This window comes from Jatropha curcas, chromosome 6 (genome assembly GCF_041381405.1).
Source record: "Jatropha curcas cultivar XTBG-Jc1 chromosome 6, XTBG_Jcur_1.0, whole genome shotgun sequence".
Taxonomy (NCBI): Eukaryota; Viridiplantae; Streptophyta; class Magnoliopsida; order Malpighiales; family Euphorbiaceae; genus Jatropha; species Jatropha curcas.
In genome coordinates this window covers 373,954-390,795 of record NC_143156.1, presented here as the reverse complement: position 1 = coordinate 390,795, position 16,842 = coordinate 373,954, and the positions used below count along the sequence as shown (strand labels likewise).

Below are 16,842 nucleotides of genomic sequence, written 5' to 3'. Positions count from 1 at the left end.
TTTGGATAGTTAATTTAACCAGTAAAATCAAAATGATAATAAGAATTATCCGATTTATTTTTAAAATTTATTTAATATAATTTTATTAAGTATCAATTTATCTTATTAATTTAATCGTTAATTTAATTATAACGACCGATATCGATTGAACTTTAATGTTTAATCCTTTACTTTTTTAAGTTAGATAATTCGTATGAGTTTAAAATTTTTAATTAAAATAAAAAGGAAATATTATTGTTAAAGTGGGTTTTGAATGGAATAATTGTTACCAAAAAATGATTTACTTTGTAAAAATTTCTTTTTTAAATTTTTCTAAATAAATAATACATAATTGTTCTCTTATGTCCATAATATTTGAATAAAAAAGTTGAATGTGGGGCCAAGTTTATATTTTCAGAAACAAAAAAGGTATAACTGCAAATTTCACAAGAGATATAAACAAAGCAACCTCTGCACAAAGTCCTCACGCGCTCTCTCTCTGCCCTTAACGGAGACGGGAAAAAGATAGAGGTCGGAGATTAGCTCAATCTCTCCGTTTAATACGTAATCGTTCCAATATTTATCACGATCAACAATTAAAAATCACGAATATCAGGTACTTTCTATTGGAATTTTTGATTTTGTGGGATTTGTGGTTTTTGCTTTTTTGTTTCTGTCGAAATTGGTTTTTGTTTAGGTTTTTATTTTGATGAATTCTTGTTAGGTGCGATTTGGATTTGAATTGGATCTATTTTTAACTTGGTAGAGGAATTGATTGAAGTTGTGTAACCAAGGAAAAGAGAGGAATAGAAATTTAGCTAGGGTTAGGAACTTTTTTATAAATTGTGCTATGTGAGGATTCCACAAGGCTTTTTCGCCTTTGAGAGCCCGATTTGAGCGGAGAGAATTTGATGATTCCTTATATTTCTTTTCCTGTTGAAAAGGAAATGCAGGAATGATTGTAAAAATAGATTCTGGGATGTTTGCTTGCAGTGGAGAGGGGTTCTAGAGGTGTATTTGTTACTCTTCTTTATGTTTGCTTTAATACCTCAAGTCAATGTTTTCAATGTTTCTCTGTTTTTGAATTGAATTTTTGTTTAGTGTCTTTAACATAAATGGGTTTGGAGATATGGGACTTTGGAGGTATAAATAGCTCAAAAGGGAATTTTGTCTTTCTTATGCTGGAGAAGGTGTTGCTATTCTGAGTTTAGGTATTGGGTGTTTGGTGGCAATAAGATTATGTTTGTGGTCTGTTATTTGCAGAATAGTTGCTCTCTTTCTTTAAATATGTTTCTTTGTGTTCTATGGATTTTATGATCATTGCAGTATTAGTAGATGTGTAAGCTCATAGCCTAAAGGCTAAAGATTAAGACTTACGTCTAAATAGCTTGAAAGCTTATTTGTCAAACAGTGGCTTCCTGTAGACAGCCTAAGCATATTTGGCTTCTTGGCAATGGATAAAAAAGCTGCTTCTAGTCTTTTTGTTAATGATGGTTCATTCATGGAGAGGTTCAAACAACTTCAGCAAGAGAAGGATAAGGACCAGGAGAAGGATAAAGGTGCTGTAGAGAAGGAATCTAAACCCAAAACGATAGTTTCAGGGACTTTGGTCCCTAAAACTTCCACTGGTAAAATAAGTATGCAATTTAAGGCTAATAGCGCAAGCAAGACCCCACAGCCTTCTTCAGGTGGAAAACTTGCTTTCAGCTTGAAACAGAAGTCAAAGATTGTGGCTCCTGCGGTTAAGTTGGGTGAAGATGAGGAGGATGAAGATGAAGTAGATGCTGGGAATGTTTCTGGTGATGCATCTGGAAAAAGGCAGAAGTTGAATCATTTGGATTCTTCTGAACAATCAAGACAAGTGGATGTTGGTAATTACTGCTTATATACATATCCTTTTTTTTTTTTTATATCCTGTGGTAGGGTTGCAACAGAAGTTTGTATGTACCTTTTGATCTTTTGACTTTTTGAATTACAGGATAATAGGTGAAGATACTTCCAATTTTGTTGTCCTCTGTGCACTATTGGGTCCAGTGTGACTTTAGTTATGATTTCATCCACATGTAGTTAGGTTTATACTTGTTTATAGCAAATTTTAGGCCATAAATGCATGCGCTGTGTCCTGAATTATTGTTTTGCTGGCACTCATGGTGTCTATTCATGATTTTTTTAATTATTTTCTTTCTTGTCCTCGTCTGTGAAATAAATGACTATACTAAATCAAATGCCTTTTGCCTTCATATTCCTTTGTCTGAAGCATCCAAACTTTTTCTTCTTAATAACTATCTTATCTTATTCTGTTGTCCACATCCTTTAAATGTGTGCATCTCTGACAAAACCAACTTTTTAAAATTTTAAAAGAATTAATATTGTCCCCTTCATTGGGTAAGTGTGATCAAACAATCATCTGAGTATGTCTACTCTGAGCTTGAACGGGCAAATGAAAAGGACAGCACATTCTTGAATGTTTCTTGTCTGATGAATGCAGCTTATACCTTAAATACCAACGAACATTGGTGGAAAGAGATGTTCAATGAAAGATTTGGCATGTGTGGCACGCCTGCTACAAGAGTAATTTGAATTCCATTGTTCATGCTCTCGGTATTAATCAGTTTTATAAGTGATGTGCAGCACCACTGTCCCCGAGTGATCCTACAGTGAAGAAAGTTGCTGACAAACTTGCAAGTTTTGTTGCCAAAAATGGAAGGCAATTTGAGCATGTCACGCGCCAAAAGAATCCTGGTGACACACCTTTTAAGTATGTCTTGTATAACGTCAATTTTCTTGTGCATTAATTCTTTCAAAGCTTGTAGCCTATGTTTTTCCCACCTTCAATCTGTGCCCAGTAAACTTATTTTATTTATTGTGTTGTATCACCTGCAGATTTCTATTTGACAAGACATGCTCAGACTACAAATACTATGAGTTTCGCGTTGCTGAAGAGGAGAGAGCTCTTTCACAAGCTAGGGATCCTGAAATCTCTACTAGTGGTTTGTGCTTGATCACTGTCCTTGTAGTTTTCATTATTCTCCCCATGTAAAGCAAAAGAAATGTGGTTTCTTTTCCTTGTGGGTAGAATATTAAAGTTGGTTGGTTTGTTTTCATTTTGGAAGTCTGGGTTTGACTTGCTTTGTTCAAAGTTTTCTCCTTACAATTTCATTGATCCTTAAGAGTGAAATTTGAATGCTAAACGCATTTTTTGTATAGGTACTACAAGTACTTCGGCCTCTAAAAGCACAAGTGGTTCTCACAGGTCTCATCAGCAGCAACCAAATTACCAAATTCCTGCTTCAGCTCTTTATGAAGCCACTGATGAGCAGGGGGATTCAATGGTTTCAGTACAAACAGAATCAGCAGGAAGAGCTGGTAATAGCATGTAGCAACATCCTTGGTTTATGGGTTTATACGAGTTTCTTTTAATTTTTTTTTTCCTCGGACAAAATCAACCGTTATTTCTGTTCCTTCTCAACAGAAATGTTCCATATTCTGTACAAACATGCTGAGTTTGTCCTTGAATGAAATTGAACTGATTTTGCTCGTGTACATTGCATTAAATCAGAGTCCTTGAAGGTTTTTAACCTGTGTGATAACCTTGCATTGATAGTGTTATTATTTACTTGTTGATGTCAATCTCATGTTGGGATGAATATTAATTATTTAATACGTCTATCTTTATCCAATTGTTGAGTGTTGCATTTATTTTGTATGCTGCAGGTGAATCTAGTGCTCCAGAAGGTACAGATCCCATAGCAATGATGGAGTTCTACATGAAGAAGGCTGCTCAAGAGGAGAGAAGGAGACAGCCTAAACAGTCAAAGGATGAGATGCCCCCTCCTCCTTCTCTTCAAGGTTTAAGATGATTTATTTTGTGAGCAGGAAATTCTGGTCTCTGTATGACATTTTTCTAAAATGGACTCATCTCTATGGTGTAGTTGGCGTTACAGGTTCTTCAAAAAGAGGTCATCACATGGGTGACTACATTCCACAGGAAGAGCTTGAGAAATTCTTGGCTACCTGTAATGATGCAGCTGCACGAAAAGCTGCTAAAGAGGCTGCAGAGAGGTCAAAAATTCAGGCTGATAACGTCGGGCATAGACTGTTATCAAAAATGGGTTGGAAAGAAGGTCCTCTCTCTATCTCTCTCTCTTCACATTCAAGTTATATCTGATTTGTGTCTGAGGTCCTTGTGTTTTCACTTGTAATATTAGTAATAGAACTTTTCAGCTTGAATAGGGCAGGAATCCTATAGTTACATCATGTGTGATTTTCTGAAAGCTTCTTGGACTTGGACTTGTCCTTGTGTGGAAGTGTTACATTTTCCTAGTGCTTTATCATGTGAGAAACAGATGTCTAAATATGGATATTTGGCTCAGGTGAGGGTCTGGGGAGTGGCAAAGGCGGCATCGCAGATCCCATTATGGCTGGTAATGTAAAGATGAATAACTTGGGTGTTGGTGCTCATCATCCTGGGGAGGTGACTCCTGAGGATGATATTTATGAGCAGTACAAGAAGCGGATGATGCTTGGTTACCGTTACAGACCAAATCCTCTGGTATCTCTATTTTTCTTGTTCATTTTCATTTTGTCAACTATTTACATCACCCTCTATTGTCAATTAATATTAATATCATCTCTTTTAAATGCATTATCTAATAAATGGTCTATGGTTTCTTCTTTACAGAACAACCCTCGAAAAGCATACTACTGAAGAAGTTCTCATGCTAGCTATTTGTTTTTAAACCGGTTTTTGGGAAAATAACAAGGGTTTGAACTGCTTATTGTGCTGGACTTGGAATATTAAATTGTACCTCTTATGAATTGGTGTTCAATGACAAATTATTCGTTTGTTTCCATTTTACAATTCATCTTATGGAGTTCATCATTACCCCTTAGTAGCTAGTATGTCAATTCTGATTATGTAATTCCTCTCTGATTTTAACCCTTAACCCTTATCAGCATATTTTTAATTTTGTGAAAACAACTGTGGTCAAAGAAGTTGAATTCAAGACCTTTCACTTCTCGTGTAAATCAGAAGATTAATCAAACTACTTGGCATCCTTATCGGCATATTTTTGCTGATAGACACATCCGGTACAAATTCCACCTTTCTATAATTTCAAATGTTTTCAGCATTTGTACCTTTCTATAATTTCCAATGTTTTCAGATGCTAAAGGAAATCATAAATTGGCACTTAGTAAGAAAGAATAAATCTGATATTCTGAAACATAAAATGTAAAGCTAAATTCAGCTTCACGTGTCTCTGTTTCCCTCCACACAAACAGAACATTAACAGCTACAACCTTATTAGACCTTTGAGGCTTCAGAATTTTCTTGTCTTCCCCTCACTCTCATTACAGAATCAGATTCCTTTAAGATACTGCTGCCTTGTTCTCAGGTTCTTTCAGGTTCACAGTACACAAATAAATCTTTACATATTTCTCCATGCCAACTTTAACTGCAAGATCACGAGTTCGTAATTTAAAATAGTTTTCCTTAGAATGATTCCAACCCGATCATTGGGACATGTATATTAAAAAAGTTAAAAAAAAAAAACCTTCATATTTTCATTTTTTTTTTAGTGTACAGGTAAAAATATCCTTATTTCAATAAAAATTTATATTCTTATTGATTCGATTCATAGGTGAAGTCGTGCATATGATCTAAAATATACAACATAGAGCATCTAGATTGGAAGAACAAGATTTGGCATATAGGAAATGTAAACAAAAGAAAATCTAACAGGACATGCATTTTAATTTTCATCTAAAATATATAAATGAAAGTTGCAAGAAGCAGGCAATAGTCACACGAGAGAAATAATTTTCCAAATCTAGAAAAAGTATAGTATTAATTAAATTGTTGTCCATCGGCCGACATGTAATTAGTCTATTTTTTCTCCTTGTTGTACATTTTTTGTGGGACTTTTCAAATGGTCAATTCATAGATATGAATTCAATTCATGGGGTAAGGTAGCTTTTGAAAACAGAATCATATTGTCCAAAAATTCCACTCTATCCACAATTAGGTTTATTGTCTTTGAAAATGGCGTAAGAATATGTCATGGTGATTTTTGGAAATATCCAAAATAATATTAATATACTATATCCGTTTATAATTATATAGTCGATAGGACTTTAATTCAAAACATCTGATTGGAGATTATAATAGTTAAATTATTTAAATATAAAAATGCTTTTAGGGCATGGTTATGTAAACCAATAAATCTTTGGATTACAGCAAATCAAATGTGAATAAAGATGAAGACAAACTATGTAACCACACCAATCAAGGGCTTTGTTAGGAGATAAGGTAACACAAGGCAGATATTTTTTATTTTTTTTTTTTTTGTTATAAAATATATTTTTGTCTTATAAAAAATATTTTTTGTTAGTAAAAAATGTTGGGTTATCCACATTTTACAGTTGTCCATTATGTCATAGATGAACTTTGCCTACCAAACAAGTCATAAAAGCTTGTTTGAATCTATTTATGAGATTCATAACCAAACTTTTTTTTCTAAATAATTAATAAAGATTTGTCCTCTTATGGCTAATCCAATCTCCAAATTAGTGGCCTCAAATTGTGCTTATCTACAAATTAAAAAGAAAAAGTGTGCTCAGCACTAGAAGAATAATAAAATAAATATATTTTTCCGAAAATGCCCTTTGAGAATTAATACCATTGACATATTCTTTAATCCCATCTAAAAATATGTAGGAGATTGGCATGGAATCCATCTGGCATATGATATGAGAATAAAATATATATATTTATTTTATTCTCTATTTTTTTAGAGAGAGATTCAAAAAATAAAAATAAAAATAAAAAAGGAATCTTTTTACCTACCTCATCTAATATGTGAGAGGATGGGTTCTGGGAAGGTGCTCCAATAACTAGGGCACAAAGTGCCACTATTAGGTGTGTATTGGTCACCACTCTACCTCACAATTTCCATTTCCCAAGTCAAGATTGGTTCAATTGTGTAGTGTAACATATTTGTTCTAGGAAGGTAAGGGAAGGAGTCATTCCTATCTAAAGTAATTTTCAAACTCAACCCTTCTAGTTAAGCCGGTCCAAATTTGAAGTTCTTGTTTTGAGTATTGCCAAATTTGAATTTTTTGATTAAGTGAATTCTCAAATTATTATCATCTCAAATAGTTAATTCTCAAAATCGACTGTTCTGATAATTGTTAACTGTTTTAGTAGCATTTAACCGTTAACTGTCTACTAGCTTTTTATAAAATATTAAAAGCTACTGTTATATAGGTTAACTTTTCACGTAACGCTACCTTAATCTCTAAAAGCTAGTTGAAATATTATGTTAAAAAGTTATATAACGTTTTGACTGGCTATTTAAAAAGTTGTTGTGAATACAACCTTAATTATACTCGATAAAGTTTTATTTTCTAAAAGAAAACCTTAAAATAATGGCCTAAATGTAGGAATTTTGAGATTGAGTAATTTTATGGATGGCTTGAGATTAAGATTAATAATAGGAAGTAGAAAAGTCAAGTGGGAAAAGAAAAGTTGACTTTAAAAAGACTTGGAGATGCTTCTTCAATCTTTGACCATGCCCCCAACAGAATAGGAATAATTCCAATGTCTGCGGTTATCCAAAGGAACAGTTCTTTACCGATTCTCAGAATATATATACATACAATTTTAGAAAAATTAGATACTCAGGTTTTGTTTTGAGAACTGTAACGTAATTAGAATATTTAATTTTTATTAGTCTCCCAAATATTGAACTTGAGTTACCATCTTTTTGAGAATTGAGTTTATTTACTGTCCAAATCAATACTTGTCGATAATTAAATGCATTTTTTTTATTTAACCACCAAGTGTCCGTACCTATTTCATTTAATAGTTCACATAATCTGAATATCCCTTATTCTCTTTGAGAAGCATGTGAGCTGGCTCGTGGAGATTTTACACTGACTTTAGCGGATTGATAATTAGATGCATTTTTAATATAATGTTTATATTAGAAACGCATTTTATTACATCAAAGTATATTTTATTACAGTTCACTTAATGTATTTATGAGCCACCCAAATATAATGTTTGAAAACTAATTTTGCCACCATATAAAGAAAGGAAACCATCTTACTTAAAATAGTTATGACTTTCTTCTCGTAAAAGGGTTGACATTTCATGGAAGTCAACTAATTAATACACTCTGAAACACAATTTAAAAAACAAAGGAAAAAAGAAAAAAAGGTCAACTAATAAACAGTGTTAGTAATTAGACAAGCAACATGAGATTAACGTGGTATTAATATTTAATTAATGCTAAATTATTAATTAATTAATTCATTAATAATTGTACTAAATGGTGAATAATTGAATATGAACTCCTTCGTGGTCAAAGTTTTCTCATTCATTGCACATCAATAACCTCACATGTGTGTGCTATATATATATATATATATATATTAGGGTTGAATAGTTTGATCTTGACTGGATGAACCTTTCTTGCTTTGTCGTTTTTGCCTTTCTTCAGTGAATCTAAAGTTTTGCTTAGAAGTTGTAGCCCCCGAAAGAGGCTCCATTAATATTTTTTATGATTAATATTTTAGGGTTTAGTTGACAGTTGACATTATAGAAAACTGTAAGGAAAACCGTGGGATATGCTTTTGCAAAACCAGACACCGTTTTGGGCTAAGCTGTCGTTTCATTTATAGGAAGAGTCAGTAATTAAATTATATTTTGAATGAGAAAAATGAAAATGACGTTCAATACTACCTTTCATATATATATATATATCAGTGTAATGTATAATCAAATTTAAATGCAAAATTACGATGATCCCGTAAAATTCAAGTAATCACAAGAATACTCGTCGAAAATATATAATCAAATTTATACATTAGGGGAATGTTTTTTTGAAAGTAAGCATTGGTTTATGTTTGGCTAAGGATGTTGTTGGTTCTTAGCCATTTCATATGCATATAACATCATGTGCCGTATAAAACAAAAGTAAAAATTATTAAGTGAAAGAAAGAAAAGAAAAGGAGAACATGTTTATGAAAAGAACCGACTTTTAAGGAAAGGAAAATTGTCCAAAAAAAAAAAAAAAAATTCCCACAAGATAGACTCAATTATTACGTGTCTTTCTTGAATGTGTGCTTGTAAAATTTGTTTCTATTGCATCATCCTTTTAAACACAAATTCATATTTACATCCGAAAAAAGTAAATTTTTTTTGCTTTTTTTTAATGGTTTTAAATTAACTTGCATACAAATTATATAATCAAGATTACATTTCAAGAACTCTCACATCCTTAATTGTACTAAAATTTCTAAATTAGAATTCTTAAACATTGGAAGATAAAGGTATTATCTTGTTTTTTAGTTATGTTTGAAATATTATTCCAAAAGGGTTTATGATATGTTTTTATACTATTCCAAGCTAAATAACTATTTAGTTCTTCAAATTTAATTATAATTATAATTTCATCCCTCCTATTAAGTAAATATACTAATTAGTTCTTAAGATTTATTCCTGTTAAACTATTTAGTCTTTCTATTCAAAAAGTGTCATTTTAGAGGTTGAATATCCTTATAACATTTTACTATTTATTAGTCCTGCGTTATTATTTAATCTCTCACGTTTAATTATTATAATTACTATTTTATTTTTGAGAAACTAAGCCTTATAATCTACAATAGTTAATCCAAACTCTACGAAAAATCATCAACCAAATACCTATGGCCAAGTCAAAATTTCTCTTAACCCAGTTACTTAACTTAAATAAAGTAGCTCAGTAGCAAAATACACTTGCCGAATTGATCACCATGACTTACGTCATGAGTTTGATCTTCCGCAACGTAAACTTTCCGGATCAGTCCCCTTGCCTCTGAGAGAGAAAGAACTAACGGGCATGAGTTTGGATACCCCGTGTAAAATATATATATATATATATATATATATATATATATATATATAATGCCTCTTATCCAAAACCAAAAGAGAAGCCATACCATATTTAATTTCTCCCCTCATACATATGCACTAATAAGTGAACATCTAACTCTCTACATCACACTAGAGTCGCTTGACCCATAAGCAAAGCATCATATACCTTATTATGCATCATATGCATAAACAATAACATGTTGCCATTAAAACACCCAATCAACATCCTTAATCCCAAACTCAATCCCCACAATATCTAATAATCTATTTGGGGTTTTTCTTTCCCAAATTTAAAAAAAAAAAAATCTATTAAGGGTAGTTTTGTCAACATACATAGTTATATGCCGATTCACCACATCATATCACATCAATGGCATCTATATGTAATTATATTCATCCTTGAGTGTACTTTTGTAACGATAGTTGTACATAAATGTACACATGTGGCGAGGCAAGAACAGGATTGTTCTCTTTCTTTCTTTCTTTCTGTTTTTTTCTTGATTTCAGTGTTCTGCTTGGAAAAAGAGTGATAAAAGCTGAAACCCAGAAGAGAAACTTGTTTAAGGTACTTTCTTGATAAGCTTAGATGGTGTTAATTTTGGGTTTTGGAGGTTCTGTAATATATTTCTAGTTTTTGTACCAGCCTTTCTTTGCTTTCTTGTGGATTCTTTTGTCTTGAAGCTACTTGCAACACAGAAGTGTCACAAGTTGACATAGAATCTGAGTAGGAGCAATGCTGTTTTCTTTCTTTTCTTCTCTTCTACTTTAGAACAAACAGTTTAGGTGAATTCATTTTTTTCATTTCTTTTATATTATTAGATTTTTAAACTAATTTTCCTATCTGAATTGTTATGTGAATGCAAGCTGTTTGATTTGGGTTCTCATTGTCATTGAAATATAAGATTTTTGTTTCTCTTTTGCAGACTTATTGGATTGGATTTTCTTTGAAACAAAAGCTAATCTTCATTGGGTATTTTGTTTCATTGACGAAAAAACAAGCAAATTTAAAGTTTAAGCAACATTTGGAATAGCTTGAAGCAGCTCAGGTATTATTCTAATTAAATTTATATTTAGCAAGAACAGCAAAGATTAGTAGATTGAATGATGTATGGTATTCTTTGTGATTTTCAGGAGTCATTGTCTTTAGAAGAAGATATGAGTCTTTTGTATAGTAGTCCTAGTTTCAAGTACCAAGATGGAGAATTGAGAAGGAATCAAGAACTCATGGATTTAAATCACCATCATTACCGTCAAGAACAACAGCAACATAGTTCAGGCCTAACTCGTTATCGTTCTGCTCCAAGCTCATTTCTTGACAGTCTTGTCAGTGTCAACGCTGGTCATGGCGGTGCCGGTGTTGAAGGTGAAGATTATCGATACTTTCGATCTTCAAGCCCTGAAATGGACACCATGTTGGCAAGATTTATGTCAACGTGTAATGGTTCAAGCAATTGCAATTCTCATAATTTGCAAGAATTCGGAGAAAGACCAATCATGAAGCAAGAAATGGAGGATTCATCGCAGATGATTTACCAAAGTTTACCGGTCAATAATTTGGCTAATAATGTTAATCCAGTGAATGTTAACAATAATTCCATGGATAACTCTTTCGGTGTTATGAACTCCATGGCTCCGGAGAATTCTTCGCAGGCATCAAAGAGGAATAATGGCAATGGATCCAATCTTGTTAGGCAAAGCAGCTCTCCAGCTGGATTTTTCTCCAATCTAGGCGTTGACAGTGGTATTGCTATTTGTTTTATTTAATTTTTTTTTGGCTTTTAGTTGAATTTATATTTAAAGGTTTTAAAAATTAATATAGTATGCTTTTTTATGTTAGCTCCTGTTTGTTTTCCAAGAAAGTAGGAGGAATCTTCTGGTTAATATTTGTTTAAGATGCCCTCGAATTTTTGACTAGATGGTATATAAGCACATTTGATTTGTCCCGTGGCGAATATTAAAAAAGGTTAAATTGAGAATAAAGGAAAATGATTTTTACATTTCTTTCGCTTTCGCTGCAATCAACCATGTTGAATTATTGTTCTTGCACTTGGTAGAACCAAAAAGCATTGATGAAATCTAAGTTTTCTTTATGCAAAGTATGTTGACTTTTAAGGTTTCCCTTTTTCTTCTTTCAATCATTTTTGAAATCTTAAACTTGTTGGAAATTTGAGTTTCTTTTTCTTAATTTAGATCCTAATTGTGTTAAGACTAATTAGTCCTATCTTGTTCGTTCCTCCAAGATTGATTCTTTAATATGAATAAATTTCCAACGGCCACATTAAAATTACCTATAAATAGCTTCAAACTTTTGCAATAATTGTAACAGGTTTCACCGTGACAAAAGATGTGGGTAGTTTTCAAGTTTCCAATGGCTTGAACAGAGAAGCTAGTCCATCAACTAGTAGGTTAAGCAATCATGTAAACTTCTCATCAGGGCATCTTTTGCCTCAGATTCCTGAAATTGGAGATGAAAACCCTGGTGCAAGTAGTCCCGAATGTAATACTGGCAAGAGACAGTACATGAACTTTGCAAATGACTCGTGGGATGATTGTTCCTCCAATGACTTTAAACGTTTAAGAAATAATGAAGGAAATATGTTTTCTGGTTTAAGCATACTGGAAAATGAGGTAAATTTTGCAGAGCATATGAAACTTTCTATTCATTCTGCTAAAATTTGTAATAGAAATGCTAATAGTATTATCATTCTTTATCAGAATGGAAATTCTGGAAACCGCCTGACTGGTTTGACTCATCACCTGAGCTTACCTAAGACAGCTGCAGAGATGGCTACAATAGAGAAGTTTCTGCAATTTCAAGGTTCTGTTCCTTGTAAAGTTCGAGCCAAAAGAGGCTGCGCAACTCATCCCCGAAGCATTGCAGAGAGGGTACATCCCAATCAGTACTCCATTCATTCAACAAACATAAACTTTTACTTTTAATTCACAAAACCAATGAACTAACCATTTCATATGTATATATTGCAGGTAAGAAGAACACGAATTAGTGAAAGAATGAGAAAACTTCAAGATCTTTTTCCAAACATGGACAAGGTATTAGTTCTGACTTCAGGCTTTCTGGCGTCATGGTCTAAATTGATGTGTTAATTTAGTTACTAAAAATATTGTTGATGTCTTTCTTAATGATAGCAAACAAACACAGCAGATATGTTAGATTTGGCAGTTGAGTACATTAAAGACTTACAGAAACAGGTTAAGGTAATATATGGAAAAAGATATTAATGTTGAATCAAGATCTCATGAACTTTCAACTAAATTTACCTTCCCCTACCTAATTTTCTTCTTTCTTTGTTCTTTTTCTTGCAGACCCTCACGGATACTAGAGCGAAATGCACCTGTCCAAGTAAACAGAAACAATATTCAAATGCTTCTGCTTGATTCTGTTTCTGTACATATATAAATAGCAGCTAGGAAAATGGGAAAGATTGAAAAATTTTTGATGTAATGTAGTATGTAGAATAACATAGGAGAATAGGAAGTTGTGATCTATTGCTACATTTTTTCAGTGTTCTTGTTAGCCATCTTATTGATAAATCTCTTGTGGAAAGAAAAATGAAATTTGATGTTCCTGTAATGTAGAGTTCTTAACAATAGTTTAGGTCATATTTTCCTGTACGTAAATGTGTTGTATCAGTTGTGAATTATGCATTCCAGAGTTCCTTTTGATTAGATCCAAGAATGTGATATGAGATTAAAATTTGAATTATGTGGAGGGATATATGTGCTTATTTCGTGTGATTGATGAAAACACTTGCACTCGATAGATTTCGAAAACTTCTTACTTCCCAAATAAGTGAGAAGATCGACCTGGTTGGTAAAATAATTTCTTTCTTATGATAAAGGAAGACCAAAGAATCAAACCTATTCAAGAAAAATTTGAAGAGCGTATTCTTTTACATGGTCCATAATATTTAAAGCTATTATCCTTTTAATATTCATTTAGCTTATTCATAGGAGGCATTTGGTTATTGAAATTCCATATGAATTGGACTTTTCCATCAGTTTTTGAAAATAGTTTCTTGCAAAAGTATAATCAGTGTTTAAAAATTCTAGAAATCTTATTTTTCTAAATTACTTTCTTATAAAATCCTGGCAAACAAACACCCCCGTAAGCTAAAATAATTTCTGGAATTCTTCCCTTAGCAGCTGCCAAAAATACCATGCGTCTTCACAGAAGGCCGGTCGTTTAGAGCGGGTGGAAAACATAAACGACAAAATGACCGAGTTAAGCATAGTTGAATTGTATTAAACGATGGGTTATAAATTGGATTCAATTTCCATTTTCTTTTCTAATTAAAGAAAAAAAAAGTCCATTTCTGTGCCCTTTTCCTTTGACTTTTCCACTAAACCAAAAAGCTCACACTTTTCTTCATGTTTCTTTCTTTTACTCTCTTTAATCTTACCTACTACTAGCTTTTCATCTTTCTTTTACTCTCTTTAATCCAGTTCAAAGAAACTGGATTTAAATTTCTTTCTCTTTAGTAATTCATACTAAAACAATCTGTAATCAATTTTGCTTTTCATTTTTATTTGAGAAAAAAAATTTAAAATTTTAGCTGAAAGATGGCTAATCGGCAAGTAAATTTCAATCAGCAGATAGACTACGTCTTTAAAGTGGTACTGATCGGAGACTCGGCGGTTGGAAAATCGCAGCTTTTGGCTCGGTTCACGAGGAACGAGTTTAGTTTAGAATCTAAAGCCACGATCGGAGTCGAGTTTCAGACTAAAACCATTGTTATTGATCACAAAACTGTCAAAGCTCAAATTTGGGATACCGCGGGTCAAGAACGGTACTTTCTCTCTCGTTCTCTTTTGAATAATTTTGATCAAGAAAAAAAAAACGAGAGGTTTTGGGTTATTAAGCTGGGATTAAGTTTATTTTGCATTGCGTCTATTCGATTTTGCGTAATCATTTAGTTTAATTTAGCTTTTTATTTGTTTAATCGATTTTTGCTGAAAGAAAGAGTAATTTTTTTTAAAATTTTTTTTATGGGCGATAAGTTGATGCTATAGAATTTTCCTGGAATTTAAACGAGTTATATGTTTTAAAAAGAGCAGAAGGAAAATCATAAGCTCCAAATAAAAGAAATTAATATGTGATGATGGTTGAAATGAAATTGAGAAAGACCAAGGTGCTTTTTTTCTTCTTTAAAGTTCCATGATCATTTTGTCGTTAATTGGTGAAGAAATCATTTAGTTCTGAAGTAAATTGTTGGGACAGGAAGTTATCGCAATTTTTGTTATGTAAGCACGTTTTGTGATTCTAGTAATGATTACACATGAGAACCTACAATATTTAGCAAAATTGAAATTTTGGAATTAAACTCTACTGACTGAAGTGGCTGCTATATAATATATTGATAGAAGAACGGTTGAAAAACCTCGGGGACTTTGTGAGCTAGTATTAACTGAAGACTGAAGATGGTAAAAAAGAAGTAAAATGGACACTGAGAAGGAAATAGGGTATATTGGCATTATATAAAATATTAATGTTTTGCTTAGTTGAAATTGGTTTCTAATAGATTGAACTAGCAACAGAATATCTGTTGCTTACTACAAAAAGTTGGTCCGGCATGTGGATGGTTAGGCGAGCAAAAGCTATATAACTATTTGTTGTTTGAATTGTTACCCCATTGTTTCATAAATCTGTAACCTATGGCATGTATGTAGTTGTACATGCCAACATTTATCTCTGTATATTGATCTGGGTTTAGATGGTCACTCTTGCTTCTGCATTCAAGTACCAATGTTGGATCATTTTTGATTGCGTCCTGATTTTGAATGTATTTATTGATTGTTTATATTGTGGTGTCAATTGCAGATATCGAGCTGTGACAAGTGCATACTACAGAGGTGCAGTTGGGGCAATGCTTGTCTATGACATAACCAAGCGTCAGTCATTTGATCATATAGCCAGGTGGTTAGAGGAACTACGGGAGCATGCTGATAGTAACATCGTCATCATGCTTGTAGGTAACAAGTCTGACCTAGGAACCCTTCGAGCTGTACCAACCGAGGACGCCAAAGAATTTGCCCAAAAGGAAAGCCTTTTCTTTATGGAGACATCGGCCCTTGAGGCTACTAATGTTGAATCGGCTTTCCTTTCCATCCTGACAGAGATTTACCGAATAATCAGCAAGAGGACCCTTATTGCAAATGAACACGAATCTGGAGGGAATGCTTCCCTTCTCAAGGGAACTAACATTGTTGTCCCTGGACGGGAGCCAGAAATGGCAGTGGGAGGAAGGAATTCAGGTTGTTGTGGTGGATCATAGAGTTTTCATCCTTTCATGCTGCATCTCATGGGTTTGTGTTTGAGTGTCAGGTAATAGGCAGTTTATATCTTTAATAACACTATAATTGCTTAATTTGAAAAATAAAAATTTCCTGCTTGTGCATGCTTATAACATGGCTTCAACTTTTTCATTTGGCAGCAGAAAATTGTACGGGACCTTTGGAGTTTCGTATATAAGATAATTGACTTTTCACTCTTCTGCGAGGACTTACTGGCTCATTTGCACATAGGCTTGTCGAGCTCACACTTGAAATGTTGTGATATATATGAAACTACATGGTTGTAAACCAAAATCAACTCTTTTTTATGATTAATTAGTTAGCAGTTGTTGACAGCCTAAACAAAAACGGTTCTCTTGATTAGATTATAAATGAAATTACATGCGTTGTACAAAATTGAGAATATTAATTTGGCTCCTGAATGACTTTTGATTTCAATAATTTTTCTTTCTGATGAATACTTTGAAGTGCATTGATTAGTTGATTTTTTTTGTTCATGTTTCAATGCTCTCAGCAAAAGTTTGTTTAGCAGAGCAGAAGCTGAAAGCAATGAAATTAAAAGGAGGCTAGTACTAAATATTATTTGTTGTTGTTGTTAAGAGACATGCTTACACAGAGTAACTTAGTGTCAC

At 32.9% G+C, this 16,842-nt stretch overlaps 3 protein-coding genes across 8 annotated transcripts; all 3 read left to right on the top strand.

Moving 5' to 3' along the window:
- The first annotated feature begins 435 nt into the window (after positions 1 to 435).
- On the top strand, positions 436 to 4,840 carry LOC105628676 (SWAP (Suppressor-of-White-APricot)/surp domain-containing protein / D111/G-patch domain-containing protein). Of its 3 annotated transcripts, none has more exons than XM_012210139.4 (9): positions 436 to 595; positions 1,391 to 1,850; positions 2,611 to 2,737; positions 2,863 to 2,969; positions 3,187 to 3,345; positions 3,694 to 3,828; positions 3,924 to 4,103; positions 4,353 to 4,531; positions 4,661 to 4,840. In XM_012210139.4, the coding sequence occupies exons 2-9, from the start codon at positions 1,433 to 1,435 to the stop codon at positions 4,685 to 4,687; spliced, it is 1,332 nt and encodes a 443-aa protein (XP_012065529.1). In that variant the 5' UTR covers positions 436 to 595; positions 1,391 to 1,432; the 3' UTR covers positions 4,688 to 4,840. The 3 variants fall into 3 exon arrangements, with proteins under 3 accessions (XP_012065529.1, XP_012065525.1, XP_012065528.1); XM_012210135.4 differs by having other exon boundaries at positions 3,912 to 4,103; XM_012210138.4 differs by having other exon boundaries at positions 441 to 595; positions 1,404 to 1,850; positions 3,912 to 4,103.
- Positions 4,841 to 10,349: 5,509 nt separating this feature from the next.
- On the top strand, positions 10,350 to 13,585 carry LOC105628675 (transcription factor bHLH130). Of its 3 annotated transcripts, none has more exons than XM_012210134.4 (8): positions 10,350 to 10,463; positions 10,822 to 10,944; positions 11,030 to 11,639; positions 12,225 to 12,526; positions 12,614 to 12,784; positions 12,884 to 12,949; positions 13,046 to 13,114; positions 13,223 to 13,585. In XM_012210134.4, the coding sequence occupies exons 3-8, from the start codon at positions 11,054 to 11,056 to the stop codon at positions 13,292 to 13,294; spliced, it is 1,266 nt and encodes a 421-aa protein (XP_012065524.1). In that variant the 5' UTR covers positions 10,350 to 10,463; positions 10,822 to 10,944; positions 11,030 to 11,053; the 3' UTR covers positions 13,295 to 13,585. The 3 variants fall into 3 exon arrangements, with proteins under 3 accessions (XP_012065524.1, XP_020532871.1, XP_012065523.4); XM_020677212.3 differs by lacking the exon at positions 10,350 to 10,463 and adding an exon at positions 10,513 to 10,681; XM_012210133.4 differs by lacking the exons at positions 10,350 to 10,463; positions 10,822 to 10,944 and having other exon boundaries at positions 11,000 to 11,639.
- A 608-nt stretch (positions 13,586 to 14,193) lies between these two features.
- On the top strand, positions 14,194 to 16,668 carry LOC105628673 (ras-related protein RABA4c). Of its 2 annotated transcripts, none has more exons than XM_012210131.3 (3): positions 14,194 to 14,706; positions 15,738 to 16,241; positions 16,354 to 16,668. In XM_012210131.3, exons 1-2 carry the CDS (start codon positions 14,480 to 14,482, stop codon positions 16,189 to 16,191), a joined length of 681 nt encoding a protein of 226 aa, XP_012065521.1. In that variant the 5' UTR covers positions 14,194 to 14,479; the 3' UTR covers positions 16,192 to 16,241; positions 16,354 to 16,668. The 2 variants fall into 2 exon arrangements, with proteins under 2 accessions (XP_012065521.1, XP_012065522.1); XM_012210132.4 differs by having other exon boundaries at positions 16,351 to 16,668.
- The last annotated feature ends 174 nt before the right edge of the window (positions 16,669 to 16,842 follow it).

Coding starts and splice junctions, on each gene's coding strand:
- LOC105628676 (XM_012210135.4), top strand. CDS start 1,433: ATGGATAAAAAAGCTGCTTCTAGTCTTTTTGTTAATGATGGTTCATTC. Junction 2,738..2,862: donor CCTGGTGACACACCTTTTAA/GTATGTCTTGTA, acceptor TATCACCTGCAG/ATTTCTATTTGACAAGACAT. Junction 3,829..3,911: donor CCCTCCTCCTTCTCTTCAAG/GTTTAAGATGAT, acceptor TCTATGGTGTAG/TTGGCGTTACAGGTTCTTCA.
- LOC105628675 (XM_012210133.4), top strand. CDS start 11,000: ATGATGTATGGTATTCTTTGTGATTTTCAGGAGTCATTGTCTTTAGAA. Junction 12,527..12,613: donor TAAGCATACTGGAAAATGAG/GTAAATTTTGCA, acceptor ATTCTTTATCAG/AATGGAAATTCTGGAAACCG. Junction 12,785..12,883: donor CCCGAAGCATTGCAGAGAGG/GTACATCCCAAT, acceptor TATATATTGCAG/GTAAGAAGAACACGAATTAG.
- LOC105628673 (XM_012210131.3), top strand. CDS start 14,480: ATGGCTAATCGGCAAGTAAATTTCAATCAGCAGATAGACTACGTCTTT. Junction 14,707..15,737: donor GATACCGCGGGTCAAGAACG/GTACTTTCTCTC, acceptor TGTCAATTGCAG/ATATCGAGCTGTGACAAGTG.